The 26750-nt window shown below is 58.6% G+C and overlaps 1 protein-coding gene across 2 annotated transcripts in view; it reads left to right on the top strand.

The window, feature by feature from the left end:
• The first annotated feature begins 7284 nt into the window (after positions 1-7284).
• Positions 7285-26750, top strand: part of KLF13 (KLF transcription factor 13) — a 45652-nt gene continuing 26186 nt past the window's right edge. For both annotated transcript variants that reach the window (XR_012330327.1, XM_019945791.3), the window contains exon 1: positions 7285-8505. Coding sequence is in view for 1 of the 2 variants with exons in the window: in XM_019945791.3 (XP_019801350.1) it covers positions 7917-8505 (589 nt within the window). In the remaining variant the exon portion in view is untranslated. The remainder of the gene's footprint in view (positions 8506-26750) is intronic.

The following is a 26750-nucleotide window of genomic DNA, read 5'->3' as shown; positions in this document are numbered from 1 at the left end:
CTGGAGGCTGGAAGTCCAAGATCAAGGTACCAAGCATGTTCAATGTCTGATGAGGACCTGGTTCATAGGTGGCTGTCTTCTCACTATGTCCCCACACGCAGAAGGGTTGAGGGAGCTCCATGGGGGTCCTTTATAGGGACACTAATCCCATTCATGAGGGTCCCACCCTTATGACCTAATCACCTCACAAAGGCCCACCTCCTAATAGCATCATTGGGTGTTAGGTTTCAACATATGAATCTGGGGAGGACACAAACATTCCATTGAAAGTAATTGGGAGGCTGGTAGTCTCTGACATGATCTTTCAATTTTAGTTTTTCCTTACATCAAAGTTCTACATGCAGATAGCTTAAAGCTGCAAGGTTAGGAAATATAGCCATCTCTAATCCCTTCCCTTCCCTCCTTCCCCCTCCCCAGGGACAATCCTACTTGCCTCTTTTACCTGATCGTTTCCACAACTCAAACACTATATGCATTTGTTTCCTTTTGCTGCATAATAAATTGCCGCAAGCTTAGCTGGAAACACACATTTATGACCTGCGGTTCTGTAGGTCAGAAGTCTGGGCATGGTGCAGCTGGGTTTTCTGTCTCAGGCCAAAACCAAGGTATTGCCTGAGCCCATGTTCTCCTCTGGGGCCTGAGGCCCTGTTCCAAGCTCAGGTGGCTGTGGCAGGATTCTGTTCTTTGTGGTTGTAGGACTGAGGCCCTCTGTTCCTGACAGTCTGCTGTCAGCTGGAGGCCACTCCCAGCCCCCCATGTTCCTTGCCATGAGGCCCTTCTACCTTCAAAGCCAGCAACAGAGAATCTCCCGTGCCTCAAACCCCATTCCTGCTTCCAATCTCCCTGACCTCCCTGTCTCCGACCCTAGACCCAGATGAAAGGGCTCATGTGATTGGGTCAGGCCCACTCAGATAATCTTCCCCATCTTAAGGTCAACTGATGTGGCACTGAATTCACATCTGCAAAAGCCCTTCACAGAAACACCTGGGCTGGTGTTGGGCTGACTGGGAGGAGGTGTGGACATCAGGGGTGGGGAGGTGGGGGGCCACAGTGGAATTCTGCCATCACACACAATCACACTGCCGCCTCCCAAGGTTTTGGTCTGGGGTGATGTTGGTTGATCTCCGAGATGTAGGTGTGGACTTGGCTCCCTTTCCTCCCGCCGCCTCTGCCCACGTGGGCATCTCTGGGGGCCTGGTTCCTCCATTAGATCAATGTGCCTTGTTTACAATGATCATTATGGAAATACTGTCTGCAGCTGAACCAAGTGGTCAGTGACAATGGAGCTCTCTGGAGCTCTTGATTATCTTCCGTTTGCTTGGTTTTCTATGACCTTACCATTAATCCATCCCCAAACTCTTTGCCAGTTTTCTCAATAGCCTCTCAGGTCACATCAGGTTTTGTGTAAACCATTAACGCTTTCGGCACAGCTCAGCTCCTTGCCTTCTGGGGACATCGTGGGGCTGCCCCTGGCTCCTTGTGGGCAGGATGGTCCATGTGACTAGCTAAGAGCACAAGTGATGTGCGTCATTTCTGGGCCAAGCATTTAATCGCCAGACCTTCCTTCTTCCCTCTGCTGTGGTGACTGTCAGTGTTCCAGAGAGGGATTGCTCTGTCCATCTGGATGCTGGGGTGGGAATGATCACGCCACAGAGCAGAGTGCTCAGCCAACGCTCCAGGTACTAAGAACTAAACTTATGGTATTTGAAGCCACTGAGTTTTGGAACTATTTGTTACTGAAGCATAACTTAGCTGCTCCTGACTGGTACAGAAAACGGTAACCAGGAGTGGGGCATGGCTGCAATGGAAAAAAAGGCATGTGACATTGGCATAAAGGCTCGTCCAATGGGCAGTGAGGACACTGATTGTGGAGGTTGGAAGGATGGTCATCACATAGCCAGCGGTAGAACGTGGGATACATTGTCACCTGGGATAACTTAGAAGTTTCAGAGACTAAAGAGACTTGAGGGTGTTCCTCTACATCAAAGACCAAGAGGCTGAAAGAAGCTGCAATTCAGTTGAGACAAATATGTCTTGTGAGGCCCTTGAGAGTGGCCATTGACAATGAAGCAAGCTGGAATCGAACAGATTAGGTAAGACATTAACTAGAGTGTTGAGGAACTAGTAGGGCAAAATAAACCATGTACAAGCACTAATACAGTTTGTGGCTGGAACTTAAGATGACCCTTCATCTCTAACCTTCTACAGGCTGAAAGTGGGCTGGGGAAACTGCTCAGCCTCCAAGGAGGGCATATTCCCATTGCCCCTCCCCCGCAACATACAGCCAAGGAGGATGATGGTGGAGGAGGAATCCCGCAAGGTGGAGCAGGGCCCGTAGAACAATTGGGTGGCTGGGACTCCCAGGGAGCGAGACTGGGACTATTCACCCAGTCACTCCAGGATGAGGGGCAAAATCCACCCAGCAGGGTCTCAGAATTGCTAATGGACACTGTCTGCTGGGATCTCCCCCTCCTCCCCTTTCTGAATTGGGCTGTTTGTTGTGTCATTCTGTCCCTCTCCATCACTGAATGTTGAGATTGTGTATTGGAGCTGCGAGTGGGGTGGAGCCGCCTACAGAGGTCCTCGATCTCGAGCAGGATGCTACCTCCCTTGGCCTCGAATCCCTGTTTTCCTTCTCATCTCCGATTTCCCTGTCTCTGGCCCCTAGGTCAGGATTTAAAAGTTTTCCCACCTGGGGAGAGGGACAGTGTATCTTGTGTGAAAGAAAGCATGAGGGACACCTCTGGGTCCCTCTACCATGGCGACCAGCATGTTCTAGACAGAGGCTGCTCCATCGACCTGGGCGTCCCCAGGCAACTCACGATGGATGTGTAGCACGGCCAGAAAAAAACCTTTTTTTTTTGCGGTACGCGGGCCTCTCACTGCTGTGGCCTCTCCCGTTGCAGAGCACAGGCTCCGGACGTGCAGGCTCAGCGGCCATGGATCTCAGGACCAGCCGCTCCTTGGCATGTGGGATCTTCCCGGATCGGGGCACGAACCCGTGTCCCCTGCATTGGCAGGCGGGCTCTCAACCACTGCGCCACCAGGGAAGCCCAGAAAAAAAAACTTTGAGATTTGCAGGTGGTTTGTACTTTGGTCCCAGCTTCTCCTGATGGATACAGGGATCCTGTCTATTTCACCTCCTGAAGAAGTGTCCATGGAGCATTTGACCTGCTCCAGCCTCGCCTGGTGGCCCTCTGCACCCCTCCCCTCCCTTCTGCATTGAATGCCTCCTTCCTGGATCACATGCCTCCCTCTTTCTCCATTGGCTTCTTTATTTTGGTGAAGAATTATCTCTGGTAGCATCCTACCATGAGAAAGAACCCATGGGTAAAATTTTTCAGATCTCATTCATCTCAAAGTACTTGGTTTATATTTTCACTGGGTAAAGACTGGAGAATAATTTTCCTTTAGATTCTCAAGGCTTTGCCTCTCGCCTTCTGGCTCCTGACCATCTCTATGTGACCTACTTCTAATGTCAGGACACTTTGGTCCCCATTATTCTGAACTTCAACAGTGATGTGCCTTGGGGTAGAACTATTTTTTCCCGTTGAGCTCCCTGTGGGCCCTTTCAGTGCATGCCCCTGAGTTTTAGAGATTTTTTTAAGGATGAATTAAATGATGATTCCCCCCACTTCCACCCCCTGCCACCCGTGTTTCTCTGATCACTCTTTTGGGGTTCCTATTATTTGATCGAAGGACTTTCTGGATGGTCCCCCTTTATTTTTTTCTCTCCTGCTTCCCATTTTTGGGGTTCCTTTTGTTCTTCTTTCATAGAGATTTCCTCAACTTTATCTTCCAATCCCTCTCTGGAGGTTTTTTTTTTTTTTCATTTCTGCTACTTTAAATTTCCAAGAACACTTTTTGTTTGTTCTCCGAATGTTTCTTTATATGTGGCCTCGCTTCATGGGTTGCGATATTTTCTCTGATGACATTATTGATGACTACGTTGCCATGTACTTCTCTCTGCATAGTCTCTGTTTCCTCCAAGTTGATTTAAAAAAATCTATTGGGCTTTAGGTTTCATGACACAGGCTTTCCTGAGATGCTGGGTCAGCTTCGGCTGCCTGTGAAACCCCGATTAGAAGCTCTGCACACGTTGGGGCTCATTACTTGCGCCCTTCCCTCTAGGGTGGTCTGGCTGCTCCCTTGGGCAACCACAGGTGTCAGAAAGTTTAGGTGTTCCCCTCAGCCTGGTCTAATGCCCCAGGAAAGACCCTTTCAGCCTCCTGGCTGTGGCCATTCTGAAAACCCAGAAGAGGGGATGGGGCATGTTCTCAGCATCTAACACCTATAGGTTCATTTAACCCCTCTGTTCCTATTATGGAACCTCTGCCCTTAATTGTGAATGGTATCTCTCGGCCCAAGATGTGTCCTTTTACCTTCTTTAGATGACAGACATCTAGTCTTTTATCAGGATGGGGAAGGCAGCACAGATCTGGTGAGAGGATCTGGGCGCTTCTTAAGCAGACTTTATGCCAGCTATTATCTTAGCCTCCATTCACGCCCGCATCCAGAGGTGCCTAGTGCCATCCATTGGTGAACCTTCGGGGGACTCCAGAGTTTGTTCTTGGTTTTCCTTCCTGGCTACCATTTCAAGATTTCGTTTTCTCAGGACTGCTGAGTATTTTAGCTTCAACAACCCTGTTGCAGTTACTTCTTCCCTTGCTTGCCCCATTCTTGCCAATTTCTGCCTTAGAGCAAGCAAACTTACTCCTGTGTCAGGAGGCTCCAAAAGTCAGAGTCAACACATACTGTCAATCCACCACCTCCAGCGGAAACCTCAGCCCCCTTTCCAGTCCAGCCTCTTCACTCCAGACACATCCCCATTCACTTTCTCTGGGCTGCTCCTCCCTACCCTGCTTTTGTTTATCCTGTTCCTTCCATCTGACACTAGATCCTCACCCACCTCATACGTACAGAAGCCACCTCTGTCAAAATCCTCTTAAGCAAGGAAAACACGGGCCCGTGGCTATGGTGAGATTTTCCTCTGGGGAAGACAACTATATGTATCTGGAAGATACTCCCATGTGGGATTGGGGTAGTCTGCTGGGCCCTGGGGCCTCCTTCCATAAACAATCATTTATTTATTTTATTTTATTTTGTAAAACATTTATTCATTTATTTGGTCGCACCGGGTCTTAGTTGCAGCAGGCGGGCTCCTTAGTTGCGGCATGCATGTGGGCTCTAGCTCCCTGACCAGATATCGAACCCGGGCCCCCTGCATTGGCAGCGTGGAGTCTTAACCACTGGACCACCAGGGAAGTCCCCATGAACAATCATTAAAGGCCTGAGAAATAAACCAAGGGGCTGAGTTTTGCCTCCGGAATGCCACAGGGGCACAGCCAAAATCCTCAGGGAGGCTGCATCCAGGCGGAGGCCTGTGGGCTGTTTCGGGCTGTGGATGGGGGTGGGGTATGTGTCAGTGCAGATGACCCTTGACCCAGGCCTGCCTCCCCTCACCCAGGGCAGGTGTCTTGTCAATGGTCAAAGCCTAATGTCTAGAAGGGTGCCTACTCCTAGGTGTGTGTCCTAGGCTGGGGTGTCCTGAGGGATCATGGAGAAAGTGGAGAGATGTGGTACCTCGAAGACTTGGGCAGAATACTGCTGGCTGGAGAGGGATGGGGAGGGGATGGGTGGCTGGTAAGTCAACGTAGGGCCAGCTCCATCCTTAATGAAGTGACTGATTGTGACATGTGGTGAGACTGCAGGAACATTCTGAATCATTATTTGGTCAGAACACAAATCTCTTAAATGTCATCAACACAATCTGCCTGGGAGAAGAATGACTACTTCCTGCCAATAGGAGACCATCTTAGAGGAACCTGACCCAGCTGTCTGGTACAGAGCCCCCCCCCAAATAGCATGCCGTGTGGTCTTCCCGGGGGCACGGACTCCACCAGTGAGAAGGAACTTTAGGGTTTTAGTCACAGATACCCAGGGCGCCCAAACGTCCACACCAGTTTACAGGTCACCATGACATGCAACGCAGAATGCCTGTCTCCGTTCCTCCTTAGTGACCTGGAAAGAGATTTTTCTACCCAGGCCCCAAATTAATTCTGTGAGAATGGCTGCTATTAATTTTGTACGCAGAATGACTTTGTCCCACCCACCCCTCTTCTCCGGTCCGCAGGGATCCAGTGCCTGGGCTGCCCTCCCTCTCCAGGCTCCCCGCGGGCAGCTGACATGTTTGAACGTCCATTAAGAGCTGCAGACGCCGGCCAGTCTCCCCGGGTCAGGGGCTTGCTGCGATCGGTTCCGGTCTCTACCCTCTATGGTGATGGCCTAGGCCTGTAGCAGAACGGCGGGGGGGCGGGGCCTAGAGAAGAGTGAGGGTGAGGGCGCCGGTGAGGGCCAAGGGCAAGTGGGCGGGGCGGGGCAGGGAGCATTTCCTCCGCCAGGCCCGACAGTGGGTGGGTGAGGCGCGGTGGGCGGGGCCCTCGCAGCCGGTGGCTTTTGAAGCCTCCCCGGCCGAGGTGGGAGAGGGGCAGCCGGGAGAAGTTGGCAGCGGGCCTGGGGAGGGGAGGCGGAGGAAGGGGCCCTGCGTTCCCTAAGCGGCGGCGCCGACGCCCCGGCACGTAGTTCACTCCTGCGAACGCAAGACGCGGTGGACACATCACCCGCGCTGCCAGGCTAACCACCAGCTTGGGGCCAGCCGGGCTCCGGATGACCCGGGCTCAAGGGCAGCGCGGCGCGGCTCGATCCCCGGCCGCCGGACGGTCGGGGAGCTCCGGGTCCCTCCGGCGGGAGTGGCCGCTCCCCACCCGAGACCCCGCTCCCGGCCGGGCAGGGCCGAGCGCCGGACTCAGCAGGGGAGGAGCGTGCAGAGGGCGAGCGATCTTTCTCGCGGCGAGGCCGCCCAAGAACCCGGCTTCGGCGGGGTGCGGCGAGGTTGTTCCGCGCCGGCTGGAGCGGACACGCCTCCTCGCCGGGCACCTCACTCCGGAGAGGAAAGGGAGAAGCGGAGGCGAGCCCCGCAAGGCGAGCTCTCCGCCGCGCCCAGCACAGGCGGGGCTAGAGGGACAAAGGGGCGCCCTTCAGAGCGCTCGTCTCCGCGCCGGGGTTCAAGGCTGTCACGGTACAAAAGCTCCGACAGGAAAATACCCCGCGGGGTCCCCGCCGCAAAAAGGAGGGGGCGCGGCCCCGCCCCAGCCCGCCGCCCTCGGACGTCGTGCGTCAGCGTGCCCGGCTCCGGGCTCCAATTTCCGCCCCTCCTCCCGCCGGCCAAGGGGGCACGCCCATCGGCACGCGCACGCCCCGAGGCCGGGTGGGCGCCTCTCTCTGTACGGATTGGCCCTGCCGCGAACCTGAGGGCCAATGGCGTCCGCCCTTGTCCTCGGCCACGCCTCCTCCCCAGGCGTGGGCGCGTGACCGCTCCATCCCGCCGATGCGCGCTCCGGGATCCCCGCCCCCTCCGCGTGCGCAGCTCTCCGCTGTCGCCGCCGCCGCCAGTAACCTGCGCCGCCAGGATGTGGCTGGGGGCTGACGTCGGGTCCAGATGTGGCCCCGGCCCCGCCCACCCCCGGGACCGGGCCGCCCACACCGAGCCGCGGCGCGCGCGGCGGCTGTCCCGCCTGCCACAATGCGCGGCGAGGCTGCGGCCGCGACTTGGCGCGGTCGTCCCTAACGTCGCCACTCGGCATCCTTAGGGCAGGCCTCCCCTGACGCCCCGCGGGGACCCAACTCGCCCGCGCCCCCCATGCGCTCACTCTTCGGTGCCCAGCCAGGCGGGCGCCTCGCAGACGCGGAGCCGCGCGGGTGACGGCAGAGGCGGCTGCGCGCCCAGCCCAGCCCGCGGAGAGGGCGCGCCGCGCCCCCGCCCCCCGCCAGCTCTCCGGAGGCCGTGGGTGCGGATGCGCCGCTGACGACTCGCAGCGACCAGCAGTGCCGCCCGCCCGCCGGCCGGAGCCCGCAGCATGGCAGCCGCCGCCTATGTGGACCACTTCGCCGCCGAGTGCCTCGTGTCCATGTCGAGCCGCGCGGTTGTGCACGGGCCGCGGGAGGGGCCGCAGCCCGGACCCGAGGGCGCGGCCGCTGTCGCCGCCACGCTGCCCCGCGTCGAAGAGCGCCGCGACGGCAAGGACAGCGCCTCGCTCTTCGTAGTGGCGCGGATCCTGGCGGACCTTAACCAACAAGCGCCAGCGCCCGCCCCCGCGGAGCGCAGAGAGGGCGCCGCGGCCCGGAAGGCGAGGACCCCCTGCCGCCTGCCGCCCGCGCCACCACCCGCCTCCGAGCCCACCTCCCCCGGCGCCGGTGGCGCGGCGGCCGCGCCCCTCAGCCCGGCGTGGAGCGAGCCCGAGCCCGAGCCCGAGGCGGGGCTGGAGCCGGAGCGAGATCCGGGGCCCGCGGGGAGCGGCGAGCCCGGCCTCAGACAAAGGGGCCGGCGGGGTCGAAGTCGCGCCGACCTCGAGTCCCCGCAGAGAAAGCACAAGTGCCACTACGCGGGCTGCGAGAAAGTTTACGGGAAATCCTCGCACCTCAAGGCGCACCTGAGAACTCACACAGGTCAGTGGGGCGGCCCGGGGCCAGTGCGAGTTGCCCGGCCACGCCCCCGGAGCCGCCGGCGGGTAGCGAGGGGAGGTCGGGCCGGGAACGGTAGGGGCCTCGCCCCTGTCCGAGCCGCTTGGGGCTGCGGGCGACACCCCGCGCACCGCGCGAGGCGGGTCCCGGCGCTGGGAGCCGGCGCCCGCCCGGCGACCGCGCCCCCGCCGGGCACGCCCCCTCCCCGGGCGCGCTCGGGCGGGGCCGCGGGGGCGATCGTCGTCATCAGGGCCGGGGCCGGGGGCGGGGACCCCGCCCAGGCCGGGGGGCGCAAGGCAAGGGCAGGTGCCGGCTAGCTGGGTGGGGGCCGCGGTTGCGGCCGGGGGAGGTGGGCGGCCCGGGAGCCGCGGGGGAGGGGAGTCCTCGCCCGGCCCCTCCCCCGCCGGCCGGGCGCGCGCTCGGGTGGGGAGGGGCCGGCCCGGGCGCGCGGCGGGCGGAGTTCACGCGGGGACAGGGCTGCCTCCAGCCACTCGGCACATTCTTCGCTCTTCTCTTCCTGTAATTTTTCCAGCGCTCTAAGGTTTAATTTGTCGAAACCAGAGCCAGCGGCGGCCGACGCGGGGGGCGGTCCCGGGTCCTCTCTCGCGGCTCTTTGTGGGAGCCCCGCCCATCCGGCCGGCGGGGGCGCGCCGGACCCGAGGGGCTCCTGGGGCCCGCTGCGCTTTCTCTCGAAAGGAGCGCCCTGCCTCCTGCCCGTGGGTCTGCGCCGCCCTCCTCCCCGCCGTGCTCTCACCTGCCGGGGCCGGATGCGGGCAGGCAGCACCTGCACGGGGGCGGGCGGCCGGAGCCGGCAGCCTGGGATCCGCGGACCGCCGCCCGCCCCCGACCCCAGGGCAGCATTTCCCTTCGCGCGAGTCCGGGACTTTGTCATTGATTCCTCTGTGGTGGTTTTTTGTTTTTTAAACACAAAAGTGGAAACAACCTTTTAATGGGTAAACAACCTTTCTTTCCCAGTTTGGTTTAAAGAATCGTGTATTTCATCTGAGCTTACGCGAACTCTTCTGGACACTTAGGTCTTCCACCTTTGGGACAGTTTTTAAGCCTTTATACTATTAACTTCGTAATCAAAGGTTTCATCTTCTCATTTGTAAAATAACTCACAAACTGATTACATGACTGATTTAAAAACCGCAGTAGTCTTCAAGAATCTAGAGCTGAAAGGCTGTTTCTCCCGGTACATTTGGAACTGAGTCGGCCCAAGGTCTGCGGGTGTCAGGTACCGTGGATCTCACGACCTCTTGCCCCCCGAGGCTGTCCCCGCATTTCTGGTCCCACGCTGTGGCCGCTCAAACCACGTGGCAGGTGGTGGGGTCGCGGGTGAAGGCGGGCCGTTTCTAGGCTGTCTGAGTCAGAGTTCGGGCTGTGTGGACTCATGAGGGGGGTGGGGACGTTACTGCAAGAGTGGGTGTGGTCGTGAGGGAGGGGCGAAGCGAGGTTTGGAGCCTGGTGGACCCCGAGTACCCGGGCGGGGCCAGGGTTTGGGGTGCGGCTGGGGTTGAGTACCTCGTTGAGGCGAGGCCAGTACTGGGTAGGGAACTTGATTGGAAAACCTTTCTGCAGTCTCTTTTACTGTGGCCTTCCACCCGGCAGCACCCGGTAGCCAGCTTCGCGAATTGCGGAGGGACTGGCCCGGGGCATGCCTTCCGGGTTGCCTCAGCCCCCCTGGTCCAGGGTCCATGTGCCCTGCGCAGCACAGGGCAGGATGGCTAGATGCTTGAGTCAGGGGCGCTGGGAACCCGCACCTTCACAGTGGGGTGGAAGCCAGCCTCTCTGGGGTGCCTGTAAGCCCAAGGCAGCCAGAAGAGGATGGATCCGTACTTTGCCTGCAAAGTACTGTGTCTGTTCTTAGAGCAGGAAGCCGGCCCCAACCTCCAGGTGTGCAGAAACTCTGGAGCCCCACCTCCAGAGCAGTTGTAGACCTCCAAGTCAGGAGTGCACAGGGTTCCCTTGGGGCCTTCGGAAATGCAGATTTCCAGGTACCAGATGTTGACTGCAGTTTAAGGGGTCCCCCAGGTGAATCTGCTTATGAACCAAGAATCTACCTCTGGTCCAGGGCACCTCCAGGAAGCCTATTTCCAGGCTAAGCCCAGGTGTGCAGAGCATAAGTCACTGGTGTTCATAGAGGGGACAGAGGTAGCCCACAGAAGGGAGAGGAAAGGCAAGTTGGCTGCAGGGGGTGACCGAGAGGTGACCCTGGGAAGACCCGAGCAACAGCCCCTGGTTTGTGGGCTCCCAGAGTGTTCTGTGGTGGGAGGGGTGGTCTCTGCAGGCAGTGGCTCAGGTCATGCCAGGCCTTTCATTAGGGACCCCCCCTACTCCCATAGCAATTGTATGGTGGGGAGTGAATGCCAAAATGACCTGTAGCCAAGGAGGCAGTTGGCACCTTGCTCTGCCTAGCTTTGTGACCAGGGACTGGTTCCCAGGTCTCCCTGCAGCTTGGTGATGTCTCCCTTGACCACCTGGAAGGTGTGCGGGAAACGAGGATGTGTGTACGTGAAATTACTTTGAGAGTTCCTAGGGTCATGGTTTTTTTTTTTTTTTTTTTTTGATGTGGACCATTTTTAAAGTCTTTATTGAATTTGCTACGGTATTGCTTCTGTTCTATGTTCTGTTTTTTTGGCTGCGGAGCATGTGGGATCTTAGCTCCCCAACCAGGAATTGAACCCTCACCCCCTGCATTGGAAGGTGAAGTCTTAATCTCTGGGCTGCTAGGGAAGTCCCCTAGGGGCATCTTTGACTCTGGGGGCACCTGGGCTTCCTGGCTCTGCTCTGATCTCCCACCCCCACCCCTAACCGACTGCACGCAAAGAGCTGCTGCTTGTCCTGGTTAGCTCTGTGGCTGTGTGGTCCCCCAATGGTCATCCTAGGAACTCATGACCCTCTGTCACATTTAGGTAACTGTTGATGTTATAGCAAGCTCATGATAAAACAGAACAGAGACACAAACGTCTTTGCAACTTGAGCCCCTTGTTATTTGCTTGTTCGTAGCTTCCCAGCCCAGACCTGGGAGGTTTGCTAAGACTCGCTTTGGGGACTGCCTAGACCAGGAACAGATTTTCTTGGAGGCTGAAGGGCTCTGATTTGAAAATTCAAGGACTTAGAGAAGGGAAGCTCTGGACCCCTCTGAGGGCAGACTCCCCGCCCGCCCCCCGCAGCTGTCCAGGTCGCACATGTTGGAGGAGGTTCCTGCCTGTTGTCCAGGATGGGGCGGGGGGCAGGGGGTGCTTGGTGAGCACCAAGCAGAGTGGCCGCAGTCTTTCTAGGCAGACATATCACAAATACATTCCTACCTATTTGTTCCCACAAAGGATTGTTTTCACAATGCCTCTGTGCCCTGTTTTCCCTCCAGCGCTAGTGGCGAAAACCTCTCCTTGCACCCTGGGCTGGGCCCGTCTCAGCGGCTCTGGGGGCCTGGCCAGGAAGGTGGGCACTGTGCTGGACACAGCCCCTCCCTCCTGCAGCCCCAGAGAGATGTTCCTAGCCACCTGGCCCTGTGTGGGGTGGGGTGGAAAGTAGAGTGAGACTTCACTGTCTCAGCCATTTCCTGTGATAATTTGGGGCAGGATTTCTTTGAAATTTACCCTGACCCACTGAACGAGGGATTCGATCCCCAGTGAGATTACTGGGGCAAGGATTTAGGTCCCCTCCCCCAACCCAAACTCTGGCTTTAGAACATGGTTTCCAAGCACACTGCCCGCCCGGACCCCTGGCAGGTGCTCCCCTGGGCAGCTGCGTTGGAAAGGCAGCCTGTCAGAGTGGAGGGTGGCTGGCCAGGATCTCCTTCGCCCAGAGCAAACCAAGCTGGCAGAAGGCCAGCACTTTGTCTAGGACACAGCCAGGCCAGCAGCTCCTGCCCCTGCTCGCCCACAGTCGCAGGCTGCCAGTGGGCCTAGTTGTGAAACTCTTCAAACAGTGCAGAAGTGTGTAGACAGAATGTGCAACCCTCCCCTCCCCCAGCTAACCACTGTTGCCCTTTACTGGTGCATCCCTTTCCAGACCCTTCTAATGGACTTTTGTGTATACACGCAAGCACGTGCATCCATGGAGTAGGTGATTTAAAAACACACATGTAGGATCCACCAAACACATTCCACCGAGGCTTTTGTCCTGTGTATTTGCTCAGTGAGGCAGCTTCGTTCTTTTTCCTGGCTGCATAGTACTCCAGGGTGCGGCTGTGTGGCTGTATTGTTACTTACCCAGTCTCTTACCTGCTGGAAGCACAGCTGCGCTGCTCTTCTTGTTTGTGTGCTGTTAGAAGCCATGCAGCAGTAGACTCTGGTGCGTGTCCTGGTGTCCAGCTGGCGTTCGTGTGGGATTGAGACCTGGTGGTGGTAGTGACGGGGGCATAGGCAGCATTTAAATGTGTGGTAGAGCTACTCTGTTGACTTAAAGGACACATTATGTTTTGAAAGGAAACAGGCTGACAGATCTTGGTCTCCCCGGTGCTAAGTTTCCTGCTGTGTCTCTGGCTGACTTTTTTTTTTTTTTTAAACTTCTCCCAGTTCTCCTTTTGTACACGTGAAAGCATCATATTGAGAACATTTGAAACAAACTCAACAAAACCATTGTTACTCTTGCATCCCTCACGACCGGCTGTCCTGCCATCCTGACTCAGCTTACCCGGTGGCCCGCAGCCCCTGCCGCAGTCAGGTGTGCCCCCGGCGGCCTCCTGGCATGGCCTGCACTGGGCGGGTGTGGGGGGCACCGATGTGATGCCATTTGCTCCCCGCTCCCCTGGCTGAAAGCGGATTTGAGGCCCTCCCTCCTGTGTGAGCATCTGATTAGGACCACGCTTCACTTAGCCAGAGGCCCTGTGTGTGTGGCTTCAAGCCTCTGGAACCAACAGGGTTGGGGGCTCTGCCCCTTCAGAGAAGGTGCTGCTGAGTCCACTCGTGGCGGCCCCCACGCTCTCAGGGCCTGCCTGCTCTGACAGGCTGAATCCTGAATCCCGGTGGTTGTTTGATTCCTAGACGTGGCATATCAAAAGGGCAAGGGTAAGATACGTTGCTGGTGCCTAAAAGCAAGGGAGGAAGCAAACCAAAGGGTTATTCACACGCACGCATGTGTGTTTAAATATATAACTTGAGAAACCCCACAGCACTGGAGCAGACCCAGGGCATCTGCAGAGGCTGCAAGGTCCTCCCTGCCGTGCCCGGGGCCTGCGCTCCGTGACACCTGACCTTCCCAACAGAGATCTGGAGCTCTCAGGGCACTGTTAAGGTGTGTCTGGTTTGTGCCCTAAGAAGGCAGTAAAAATAGTTTTTAAAATAAAAACTTGTAGAATGACGCACTCAGTGCTCACGCTGTGTCGTGCACATCCACGCGGCTTGCCAGGGGCTGGGCCTTCCCTTTGCAGTACTTTCCAGTACACTGTTTCATCTTCACAAGGACCCTATGGAACAGGCACTGCAATTATTACTAGTTTTTAGATAAGGACACTCAGGCTCAGATGGGTTAAGAAATATGCTGGAGGTTGCACAGCAGATGAGGGTGGAGCCTCCCCGGCTTCGGGGTGTGGGTGTGCCCGCGTGCCTGTCTCCACCGGGTTCCAGGGAACGCGGATGAGCAGGGCCTCAGGGTGTTAGAAGCCCAAGTGCCCTTCGCACACCGTTTCCCCCACAAATTCTCATTACTTCTGAAACGTTAAGGGGTTGTAGGATGAACATTCAAGTACTCTTCTTCTCGAGTCATTAGTTAATATTCTGTCACCCTTTTTAAAAATCCTTTCTTCCCTCTTTCCCACCTTCCCTCTCTAAATATTATGTTTTCTCCCTCCCCTGCCTCTCATCTCTCTAAATATTACACGTTATCTAACATACAGTCCATATTGAGCTTCTCTAGTGACCCTCCCAGGTGGCCCATACAGGAGCCGGGATGCGGTTAATCACACATTGCATTTGGTTGTCCTAATTCTTTAGTATCCCTCAATCTGACACTAAGAGACACTAGTGTGCCTCCCCATCTTTTGGTCTTTGGTGCATTGGCATTTCAGGGATCCAAGCCAGTTGACGTATGGAATGATCCCACAATCTGCATTGGTCTCATTGTTTCCTCATGATTAGATCCACTTTAAACAATCTTTGGTCAAAACTACAACGCAGGTGATGCTGGGCCCTCTGTGCACCACAGTGCTGGATCGCAGGTGAAGGGGTGTCTGCCAGGCTTCTCTGCTGTACAGGGCTGTTCTTTTTTGACAGTAAGTGACACTCTGAGACCGTGGCTTTCCAGAGGGCCAGGGTAGGGTGCTGCTGGTCCTTCGCGGAGCCAGGTACCGTGCTGGGGTGCCGTCTGCTCACCTTTATTCAGCCCCTTCTGCCCAGTCCACCTGCCAGGCTTCTGTTCATCCTCCAATGTCCTTGACTGGACAGGTGCTGGGTTTTTCAGGTTTGTTGTTGGAAGTCTTTTTAAAGTAAAAGTGCAGCTCAGGAGAGTCTTAGGAGCTCCTTCCCCCAAACAAACCGGATCCCCTGATTTTACGTTGGATCAGATGTTTCCAGATGGTATTTGGAGCAGCTCAGGAGGTGTTCGTGGGCATGTTCTTCTCAGTCAGCCCACCCACACCTCGGCTCTGTGCCTGCTGGTGACCTGTCTCCCAGGCCTGGGCGGGCGGGGCCTGCAGCCGGTGACACACTTAATTTCCTGGTGGGTCTCAACATGCTTTCCAGAAAAAACCCAAATACGGATCTAAGTCCACACACCTGAGCCTGTTTTCCTTTCCTTTCACAGCCCCAAATGGGATTATTTTCTTGAGAAGTCAGTGTCCCGTCAAGATGGGAACAACCTTCTGAGTGTTCGCCTAGCCTGGCGGGTCAGAAGCAGCTGCTGCGGTGTGGCTGGGATGGGGCAGTGGGGACAGAGGCCCCCAGAGCCGAGCACCGGGCTCAGAAGGCCTTGGCCACTGCCCCGGGCCAATACAATGGAGGCTGGAACTCTAACTTTCTACCCTGCAGGCAGTGATTTGACACGAGGCACTTAACGTAGGACAGAAGGACTCCTCACCCAACCCGAGTTCTGCCACACACGCACGCACACACGCACGCACGCGCGCGATACCCTGTGTGTTGTGGCTGACCTGAGCATCCGAGGCTGGAGCGTGTTTCTGTGGAACCTGTGACTCCCAGTTCCACGCTCAGTTTTACACGTCGGGGCCCACCCTCCCCCCCCAGCGTAGAGGCCCTGCAGTGAGGGGGCTGCGTCCCCTCGCTCCTCTGGTGGCTGGGCTCTGCCGTGTCCTCCACCTGCTCCCGGTCCCCTGCTGAGCCGGGTGGACTGGGGCATCCTCCCCGTTTGCCATGGGCCTCGTGTGTGTGGTGCGGGCGGCCTGGCCCAGAGCGGCATCTGCGCTGACATTGTTCTGAACGCACAGCACGGGGCACGCTCCAGGTTTTAACTGTGATGTGTGTGCGGGGGGTGGAGGTGGGGATCTGTTTATTGTTCTCCTTTTTTGAAGTTCATCACGCAAAAAACACTTGCTAACCAGGAACTTGGCCGCACTCTGTGGCCATTGGCCAGTCTGTCCCAAGGTGACCTGTTCGGAAAAGTGCTGAGACTTGATGCCTCAGTTTAAATGTCCCTGCGCTGCTGCCACAGGGGCGTGGCCTGCCTGCACAGATGGGCGACCCGTGGTCCCGGAGCACAGGGCCCAGGCCTGGCTCCTGGAGCCAGAGCCCAGGGCGCGTGGTGGGAGAGCTTTGCTAGTTGGCAGTCACTCACCAGAGAGCGCGTGGCTCTGCCTGTGTCAGGCTCCTGCCTCGGAAGGGGCTTCTGGCACCGGCCTTTGTCCTGCAGACGTGGCCAGTGGGAAGGAAGCTCAGGTGTGAAAGAGGGTGAAGCGGTCTCAGGAGCTCAGGGGGCTTCCTGCCCCCACCCGGGGAGGGGCCCCAGCAGGGTGCTGGCTGGGCAGCCAGGCAGGGACCTGGGGCCCAGATGGGGCTCCTCATGCCCTTGGGTTAAGTTGACCCAAGGTCATTCTCCTCCAGTGGGAGCAGAACAGGAATTTCCTTCTCCTGTAAATTCCTTCTCTGAGCTTTTCACTTGTTTTTAACTCACTTTTGTTGTATAAATGCTCACTAAAAAAAAAAAAAAAAAAAAAAAAAAGGATAGAGAACTTGTTTGGGGGCCAGAGGAAGAAGCTAAAGTTAATGGCAGATCAAAACTAGAGGTTTTTGCAAGAAAGTGTTGGGAAAGAGAGGAACCAGAAAAGGCGCACACGAGCCTCAGCCCACTAGGAGGGGCGGAGCGGGGCCCCAGGGGCCCAGGCGTGTCTTTGGTGGGGAGTGGTATTTTGCCTGGGCCTTTGGCTGGCTGAGTTGCTCAAAACCAAGTCTGAGATCAGGGAGAGGGTCTGGGAGGTGGGGGGTTGGCACCGTGGGTGCTCCCTTATCCGCAACAAACCTCACAGGTTTTCACTGGAGGAGGGACAGTGAGTGGGAATGAGTCACGTAGTTGCCACTGATACTATCACTGCGTGATGGGCAGTCCCACGTGCTTCCCTAACTTCTAACCATTGTCCTCCATCCCCAACCGGCCACTCTGGTTTGCCCACTGGCTGTGGGTGGTCCTTTCCCACTGGGCATGCTGAGTGAGCATGGCAGGGCGGTGGGGCTCAGGCGGTGTAGACGCCATCCACAGGTCCCCTCCACCCATCACTGAGGTCTTACCCGAGTCCCACTCTGGAAGGATTTCCCCATGTTTGTTCATCAGTTGCCATTTTTGTCACTGAGCACAGGCGTTGTGGCGTTAGGAGGCCCCCAGGGACTCCAGCTCCTGCAGCCCTGGGTGCCAAGGGTGGTTCCCCAGGTTTCCTTGTCTTTTCCAGAGTGCCCTCTCTGGGCGGCTTGCATGGCAAATCCTGTTTTCAAAAGTTGCCTTGGGAATTCCCTGGCAGTCCAGTGGTTAGGGCTCTGCACTTCCATTGCAGGGGGCATGGGTTCGATCCCTGGTTGGGGAAGTAAGATCCCACATGCTGTGCGGCACAGCCAGAAAATTTTCAAAAATAAAGTTGCCTTGTTGCTTGGCCTGAGGCACTGGGGGTATTCCCCCGGGAGAGTCTGAGGGCCTTTGCAGGATGCCATCTTTTATGATGATGAAATGTCTTTTAGTATTTTCTCCGAGCCCTCTTCGAGGTGGGGCCCCGAGCATTCACAGCATAGGCCTCGTGATGTCGTATTGGCGATCAGGGTGGTTGCCCTAAGTTACTGGCAGGCCTCTGGGGTTTGCAGGAAATTCAGCCTTGGCTTCTTACAGGTGCTGATTTGAAGCTGTCCTTCCCTGATACTGGGCTGGGTGTTCCGTGCTAGCATCCTGCTTTGGACAGGTTGCGTCAGTCTTAAGTTCACTCACTTTAGCCTTTGGAAAACGTCACCCTTTCTCTCCCTTTCCCTGCTCGTCTCCCTGACTTACGAACCAAGTGTTTTAACTCCTTCCCATATTCAGCTCCTCCCGTCACGTGTTCAGCACTGCACGGGGCCTCGGGAGGCAGACACGTGTGTGCACATGTGTGTGTGCGGGCATGCGTACCAAAGCTCAGGACAGTTGTTTCTGTGGAAGGAAGCCCATCGGGAGGCCTCTGGCCAGGTGGCTCCTGCTGCGGCAGGCAGGGGGCTTGTCATGCCGAGGCTTGCCCTGCAGGAGCCAGGAGGAAGGCGCGGTATGTGTCCAGCTGAGGCTATAGGGGCAGCGCTGGCCTTAGGGTGGAGCGGGCATCCTGGAGTCGAGCTGGAGGTTGTGAATTCCCAGGCCTCAGTGGGGTACTTGTTCTGGGGCCATTGTGCCCTCGATCGGGGCCAGCAGCCTGGCATGGGGGTCTGAGCCGAGCTCTGTGGCTGCCCAGTGGAGGGTGCAGCCTGGTCCTCACATTTCCTCCTCCCCTTCTCCCTCCACCCCGCTCCCTCCTCCTCTCCTCACACCTGGGGTCTAAGCACATTTTTAACCTGCCCTCAGGGGTTTCCAGTCCTCGGCACAGGGGAGGGTCCGTGTGCTGGGGAGCAGGGCCCAGGAGGCTGGGGAGGCCTGGAGACGCCTCTCCTTTGTTCTGTGGCCTGGCTCAGCCCCGGAGACCGGAGACCGATGGGCAGAGGTCTGGGGTGGGGCTGTGGCTTCCTCCTCCGTCGTCTGGGCCCCTGGGGACACCCTGGCGGCCCTTCCTGTGGGGTGTTAGAGGCAGTGGCCTAGCTGTTCCTGGTAGGTCAGCATCCTCCTACACAGCAGAGGGAGAGGTAAACACTGGGTCCCCTTGGCAACCGGCTGAGCCGCGGCTCAAAGTACTTGTGGCAAGAGAAGCTCTCGTTGTCTCATGTTCCTAGGATGGGCTTCTATTTTGATTTTTTTTTTCTTTAATTAGCTGGAGTGACTAAGATACCAAGATGCCTGACCTGGTTCCTAGAATTTCTTAATAAACCTTTATATTCCCTTTACAGGAGGCATGTTTCTTGCAGTGATTCATGGGCATTTTCTTTTCAGCTGTGGAGAGGCCCTGGCGTGGCAGGGCAGGGGTGGCACAAAGGGCCCCCACTGCTGACAGCTGGCACGGTTGCAGGCCGGGGCGCTGGCAGGATCCCGGCACGGGAGTGCTTGCGTAAACACTGCCCCGGGATTGTGTGGGCTTGGAGGTTGATGACGCTCCGTCGAGTTTTGGGGAGATGCCTCTCTCATCTCGGGGTGTTCAGAGCCCCATAACAAGCGCCCAGAAGTCTGTCTGAGCCCAAGCAACGCCCTCCCCACCACATGCCAGGTCCTCCTGGGAGGCCACGGTATGAACTAGTTTATACCTTGGTACAAGGTGACACTTTGGTGTTTGATGTTAAGCTGTAACTGCTCTCGTCGGTGGCTGGGCTGGTGTCCCATCTCTGTGGGAGTGCCTGAGAGGGTCCGGGCCAGGACGGGAGCACCTCTCTGTGGGTGAGACTTGGCGGCAGGCCTTGCCCTTTACCTGGGGCTGCCTTGGGCTGCCCTGCTCCATCCACCTGTGAATTAGCTCCTGCAGAGGCGTCTGCCCCCACCGAGGAGGTGCCAGGTGAGTCTGCAAGAAAGCTGACCTCACTGATTTTACCATGAGTGGAGCCGACCCAGGAGGCCGTCTGCAGAGGCACGGCAGGTTTGTGTCCAGGGGCCCGTCTTCACGGGGGGTGTGCAGGCCCCTTGGCTCCCTACCCTCGGCACAGACAGGGCTGCCCCCTGGGCCCCCACTCCGGCCTCCCTGTCGACCCCACGCGGGTAGCTGCGTGGGAAGCAGCTCCCTGCGGAGGGGTCTGTTGGGGTCACCGGGGCAGGGTGTCAGAGGTTCTGTCTGGTGCCTGGTGCCCTGTGCCCTTTGTAAGTCCTGACCGTCTGGACTTTGGACTTAGAGTCCCGTGCTGTTGCTGTGCCTCATCCCGGGCTCATGGAAGCTTGACTCCACGTGTGCTGTGTCTTAGTAACCTTGGTCAGGAGCCTCTCGGTGTTTTGTTTTTATCAGAGAAAGGCCTTTTTGTCTGATTGTGCACAGTCATTTAAACAGAGGCAAAGTGCAGCATTGCTGAGGACGCCTGGCCTTGGAGGGAGAACAGAGGGAGCCTGGCTCCAGGTTCTCAGCTGTGAAGCAGGCTGGGCACGCTGACCTCTGTCCTCTGAGACTGTGTGTAAGGCACCCATTGGGAGGTGTGTGTTTGTGTGTGGTGTATGTGTAGTGTGTGTTGTGTGCATGTGTGTATATGAGTGTGTGTGTCTGTTTAACCTGTGGGAGCAGAATTTCAGAATGGACAGTTTTGCTGACTTCTCTTTTGGAAAGAAACAGATGATTCAGAACTACTTTTTTGAAGCAGGTGCCAGCTCATGTCTCAGGGCCTCCTGGAGCTGCCCTGTGGCTCTGCATGTGGGTGAGCTGTGTCCCAGCCTCAGCTCCCGCCTGGCAAGTGCCAGTCTATCCTGGGCCACAGAAAGGCAGTGCAGACAGTGTGGCTCCCAAGGCCTGTTGCTATGGAAGCCTGCTGCCCAGAGGCTGTGCTTAGGCTAGGGAGTGGTGCCCATGCAGGTGAGCCTCATTTGTTACCAGGTACCAGCCGCTTGGCCCTGGCCACACTCTTTAAAGACAGAAGCCGCTGAACTGGAACCTTTTTTTTTTAATTAATTAATTAATTTTTGGCTGTGTTGGGTCTTCGTTGCTGCGCGCGGGCTTTGCCTAGTTGCGGCGAACAGGGGCTACTCTTCATTGCAGAGCGCGGGCTTCTCATTGGAGTGGCTTCTCTTGTTGTGGAGCATGGGCTCTAGGTGTGCGGGCCACAGTAGTTGTGGCTTGTGGGCTCTAGAGCGCAGACTCAGTAGTTGTGGCGCACAGCTTGTGGGGCTTAGTTGCTCCGAGGCCTGTGGGATCTTCCCAGACCAGGGCTCGAACCCATGTCCCCTGTGTTGGCAGGAGGATTCTTAACCACTGTGCCGCCAGGGAAGTCCCTGAACTGGAACCTTGAGGTGACAGCCCAGGCCCCTATCCCCAGAGCAGCTCTGGGTGTGCCCGCGGCCTGGGGTAGAAGTAGGGGTGGCGCCCTCCACCTCCTCTCTGCTGGGCGTCACTGGTCTCTGCCGTCTCATGGTGATGAGTGGCTATGCCATTCCTGCCAGATGACCCCACCCGGATGGATGGGGCACTCTGGGTGGGGCTTCCAGAAGCCGGCCGTCGTTAGGAGGGGTGCCCACCTCGGGGAGGCTTTCGTGACTGGCAGCCTCTTCGGTCGGAAGGCTAGAGATCTTGTTTGCAGTGGAAGCGGCCCCTTCAGGTAGAGGGCACCGTCCCCGGGGCCAGGGGATCCCGCTCAGGACTGACAGGCGCTGTTTGACGGCCTCCTGGGCTGCTGGTCTCAGTAGCTTCCCACCTCTTGTTTGCAGGGGTAGTTGCTCTCAGGAGCTTCGGGCCGTCTGTGGATTTATTCCCCCTTTCTTCTCTCTTTTTTGGGCCACAGCTTTATGTTTTCAGATACGAGAATTGTTTCCTAGAGGGAAGCATGAAAGCACTCCTGAGGCTGGCTTTTCAGCTGTGGAACCACAGTTCGTGCCCCTTTCCTGCTAGGTTTTCACCCTCGCATAAGTGCGTTTGGCATTAAGATGCTTCCTGTGTGGTCTGAGGGGACGACATTGAAGGAGTATGAGAGCTGAGGGCCTGTATCCTGAGGTGACACCTGGGCACCAGCGTGGCCGTCCTTCCTCTGTCCTGGCATCTCGTTTCAGAGGACATTTGTGAGTGCCCCAGCGGGGCAGGGGCTGTTCCAGGGGTTTGCTCGGACGGAGGAGGGTGCTGAGGACCTGTGTTCCTCCCCTGCTCGTGTGGGCTGGAGTGACCCGGCCCTCAGTGTGGAGAGACCCCTGAGCCCCGGCGCACCCAGCACTCCCGTAGCTTTGTACCTGCAAGGCCTCACCCTGCCCTGCCACGCCCAGCGACACCTGAGCCCCTCCCCACTCCTGCCCTCAGGATGCTCACCTGCTTGAGAAGGCAAGGAGGCGCGAATGGGGTCCAGCCTTGTGTGGGGACCACAGCGGGAAGGCGCTTCTGCCCTCACATGTGCCCACCTGTGCCGGCAGCACTCTGGGCCGCAGTGATGCCGACCGGGATTCACGTGTTAGGGTACGATTTCCAAGCACAGGAAATGACCAGGGAGGGGTTTTTTGCTCACATGGCCCAGAGCTGTTAAGAGCCGGCCAGCCAGGTCATGGGATGCTCTCTGGTTTGCAGGCTCCAACGGTGGCCGCTGCTGACCCCTTGGAGGATGGAGTCTTGCAAAGCCTGGGGCGGATGGCCCGAGGGCGCCTTGGCTCCCAGGCCGGGACTGGCATCTCTTGGTCCAGGTTCCGTCTGCTTTTCCATCTTCCTTGGGGGCAGAGTTGTCCCTCAGGGGCCCCTCCTTGCCCACTGTGCCTGGTGCCTGCGAGGTCAGGTCGGAGCCTCTTACTCCTGCCCCAGAGGCAGGCCTCGCGCCCCTCCCTCCTGTGCAAACGGGGAACCCGGTTTGTCCTGACATCTGGTCCACACCCCCCCCACTCCTGCCCCGGGGCTGGGGGTCAGCAGAGTGGTTTCCTGAGCGTCTTCTTCACTGCCCTCGCCCCCATTTTCAGGCCGGGGCCGTAGCACAGACGTGTCCCGTAAGTCCAGCTGGGCCGCTGGGAGCAGGCTGGAAACTGGCCGCAGCCGGGTGCTTGGTATTTGGGGTGGCCTGCCCCTGCCCCACCGATGTGGGCCTGGCTCACGGGGGATCACCCCCTGCTCCGGAGCCTGGCCTGAGGGGCATCTTTCCACCTGTGAGAAGGGAGAGCTCCGGGAGGCCTGGGCTGTCCTTCAACACTCCTCCTTGAGGCCAAACGCCGGGGTCACAGGATCTGCCCTAAGAATGTGGAGAATGAGTCCTGGTTCTGAGGCTTACAGATTTTTTTCCCTAAAAGCAGTAGAACCTTTCTGTCAGCACATCTCAGTGGATTCCAGGGCAGTAAGGAGTCGGCAGGATGGCTGGCAGGGGTGGGGCAGGAGGGGCTGTGGTCAGGGCCCCTCTGCGCTCCTGGAGGATAGTGCCAGCTGCCCCAAGGCTGGGGCAGGGTCCTGCCTCTACACGGCGGGCCGAGGTCCAGCGCCCGAGGCCGCAGGCTGGGTGCCCCGACGCTTGGGGCCAGGCCGGGGAGTTGGGGCCTGTGGTCTGGGGCAGGTGCTTCCTCTTGGGCCTTTCACAGGCTTGTGGTCGAGGAGGCAGTGATGCGACCCGGGCCACACCAGGGGGCAGGGTCGGCCAGCCAGGAGGCACGTGAGGCCACACGCTCCCGGGCGTTGAGGTCCCGGCCCCCGCTGCAGCCCGGCCCAGGAGCACTGGGCTGTCGAGGAGAGAGAAGGGCTGCGGGTCAAGGTGACAGGGCCAGGGCTGGGGGCTGGCCTGGCCAGTGGCCCACACGGACCTGCGTGTGCAGCTGTGTTTGTGGGGTGCCTGGACAGTGCTGGGGCAGGGGACGGTGGGGGGTTCTTCACGGTCCCCTGAGTGCCGCCGAGACCCTGCCTGTGGCTGGCATTTCTGTCCCTAGAGGACTTGGTGTTGCACGGCCAGCGCCATGCGGCCCTGTCCCTGTGAGCTGCCCTGGGCCTGGGAGGCCTGCGCCTCTCCCACCGTGGGGCCCTGTGCACAGCGTTTGGTGAGGGCACCCTGGGGTGAAAGGAGGCACTGAGTGAGGGTGAGGAGTGGGTGGGGTCTCAAAAGGCGGAGAGCTGAGCCGCTCCTGCTGCCCCCACCCCTTCACCGGCGACAGTGGGGGGCCTGATGTCCCCGCTGGGCAGCACCCACCTGGTCTGGGGTTGTCGCTGCCGTGAGGCCGAGCTGAGTCCCCGCAGCAGGTGCGGGTGGGCGCCTCCCAACACAGGACACCGCTGACCCAGGGCACCCGCTCAGCTGGCTGGTGGCAGGTCTCCGTGTTTTATCCGTACCTTCCCATGTATGACCAGGAGCCCTCCTGGGTGGGCCTCAGCCCCCACTGGCGCGTCGCCTCTCCTACCCTGTGGGTGAAGTCAGTGGTCACCGACTCTGATCCCAGTTCTAGGGGAAGGGCGTCGGAGGACAGGCTTTCCTTGTGCCGTCCCGAGCACCCGAGTGTGCCCACGAGCCCCAGTCCTGGCAAAGGCCCCCGCCGCCCAGCACCCGGGTGAGCCTCCAGCCTGTGTGTCCCCACAGGAACCCGACCTTCCACACAGGACACCAGGTCGATGAGCTGGGCTCCACTGCTTCTGGGAAGATCACCCATCTGTGGTTGCAGAATCCTCTTCCTTTTCCTGAGCCCACCCCACCCCGCCGCCACACACACACACACACACACACACACACACACACACACTCTCTCTCTCTCTCTCTCTCTCTCTCTCTCTCTCTCTCTCTCTCTCTCTCTCTCTCTCTCCCCCTCCCTCCCTCTCTCCCCCTCTCTCTCTCCCTCCCTCCCTCTCTCAGCTCAGAGCACCTCCTTAGCACCAGCTGCCTTTCCTCCCGGGCTGGTCCCCAACCCCTTGGTGAGAAGTAAGACGGACGTGCTCAGGACTCCTCCCCATGCCACCGTCCACATTCGGTCACCCCTGGGCCACCTTCCCCAGCTGCAGCCTGGCTCCACTCATCTCCCCGGGCCCGGTCCTGCTGGAGCCCCACTGCCACCTCTTCCTTCTCCCTCTTCCTACCTGGACCTCGGCCTCGGGGGCTTCCAGGCCAGGGGTGAACCCTGCCACCCTCACGCCAGCCTCTGCTCTAGGGAGGGGCTCCCATGAGGTGATGCCCACATTGTCACAGCGGCTCACTTCCATGCCTCCTCTTTCAAAGGCATCACCTTCAATTGAAGAAGAAATGAAAGCATCACCTGTTCTCCGAACCTTTCAGTTCCCAGACAAGGATGTCCCGGGCCCCCGGTCGTCGGCCCATGTGGTCAGTCCATAGGTGGGCTGGTGGCCCTGCGGCGCCGGCTTCCCCGCCCACCGCGCCACAGCCCCTGCCATCGGGGAGGTACCTACAGGAGCAGTGGGTTGGGTGGCCGGCAGGGCAGGGGCCCTGCCCGTTGGCCTTCAGCCAGGGCTGTGGTGGGGCCACACTCAGGAGGTGGGAGTGCCTGGGGGCTAAGAAACCGCTCAGAGAGGCACAGAGCTGGGGCTGTGTCTCCCCGGCATCACAGGCATCCCCCCAGAGCTTCTCTGGCAGCACCAAGGCTCCCGAGGAGAAGGCTCCTGCAGCCGAGCCTGGGGACCACTTGGGAGACCTGGGTCACCAGAGTGCTGGCTCCTGTGCCGAGGCCACGCTGGACTGGCGGAGGTTTGAGAAGCGCCATTCTTGGTGCTTGTGGGTGGGGAGAGGGGAAGGGGGGGGGTCTTTCCAAAGCTACGAGCCAGTTTCCTGTAAGGGAGGGGGGCTTGGGGGTGGGAGCAGAGAGGCACCGCCCAGCCACTGGGGGGTGGGGGTCAAAGGGCAAGTCAGAGGGGCTCCTCTGGAGGCAGGTCTGGGCTGGAGGGATGTTGCCTTGGTGATGAGAGCCAGGCCCAGACTGTGGGCATCCAGGGGTCGTGAGGGATGGTGGGAAGGGGAGTCCTGTGCGGGCTCCTTACCAGCAGGGTCTGGCTGGGGGCACCAAGGGAGGGGAGAGAAGGGGGGGGCGGAGCGGCATGACTCAGGAGGCCAGGGGAAGAAGAAAGGAGAAGTGGGTGTCATGGTGCTCTTCGTGTCCCCCGGCTTCTGGGCCTCAGGACTGCATGTGTGCCCCTCCCCTCCATGGGCATCTTTGGGGGGATGCACAGCCCCCGCCCAGGAGGAGGGAAGGTGTGTTCCTAGCAGCCCTTCTCATGCTCGAGTGCTTGCAGCCCGGCTTTCCTGACGGCTCCCCGCGGTCAGCCTCGGCTCTGGTGGCTTCCTCCTCCTCTTGCTGGGCACCCCTTGTCTACTTCTGAAGGCAAGACCCAAACCCTGGGTTTCTCTGCTGGTGAGGAAAGTGAAGAAAAGCGCACAGGACTTGGCAGGATGTTAGGCTGCCCACGCGAGGGAAGAGAAGAGGATTCGGCAAAGCACACCGGAGTGGCTGGTGGCCCCTGCTACCCTCTCCGACTTGGCTTTGCGCTAAAGTGACAGCAGAACCCAAGGGTCTGGCTGTGTCAGCCCAGCCCTAGTGCTCTCTGGGAGGAGGAGGGCCACGCATGGCACACGTGCACACACGTTATTGAAAATGATACGTTAACTGTAAATGATTTGGGAAATTTCAGAAAAGCTCAAAAAAGAGAGATTATGCGGCACCCAGTTGTACCTCCCAGAGCAGTTGCTTGGCCCTGTCCTCACCCTTGGGGGACAGTTCACCAGTGTTCAGCCCCGGAAGCCCTCCTGGCACCCGGGCCTGGCCGCGAGGTCACAGCCGCACAGCCACCTGTCCAGACATGACTGCTCGCCAGCCTCCACGCCTTGGGCTCTGCTTTGCAGCCGTGGTGGCCACCGTGGGCTGTTTGTGGAGGCCTGTGTTCTGTCTGGAACTGAAGTGCAGCTGTGGGGGGGAGTGGGGGCCTACCGCCCACCCACAGGGGCTTTGTAGCATCACACTGTGCGACTGTCATTCCACTGGGGGCGTCCCGGGACCCATGGAAGTGCTGCTGCCCCGAGCTCTCCAGGGACCCACCCACGGTCTTGACCCGGGCACTCTGTTCCCAGAGCAGCTCCTGCCCGGCCCCCGTGGGAAGTGTGTGCCCGTGGGGCCGCGGTGGG

This window comes from Tursiops truncatus, chromosome 2 (assembly GCF_011762595.2).
Source record: "Tursiops truncatus isolate mTurTru1 chromosome 2, mTurTru1.mat.Y, whole genome shotgun sequence".
Taxonomy (NCBI): domain Eukaryota; kingdom Metazoa; phylum Chordata; class Mammalia; order Artiodactyla; family Delphinidae; genus Tursiops; species Tursiops truncatus.
Note: the sequence above shows the minus strand (reverse complement) of the source record. Positions and strands in the feature narration are given on the sequence as shown.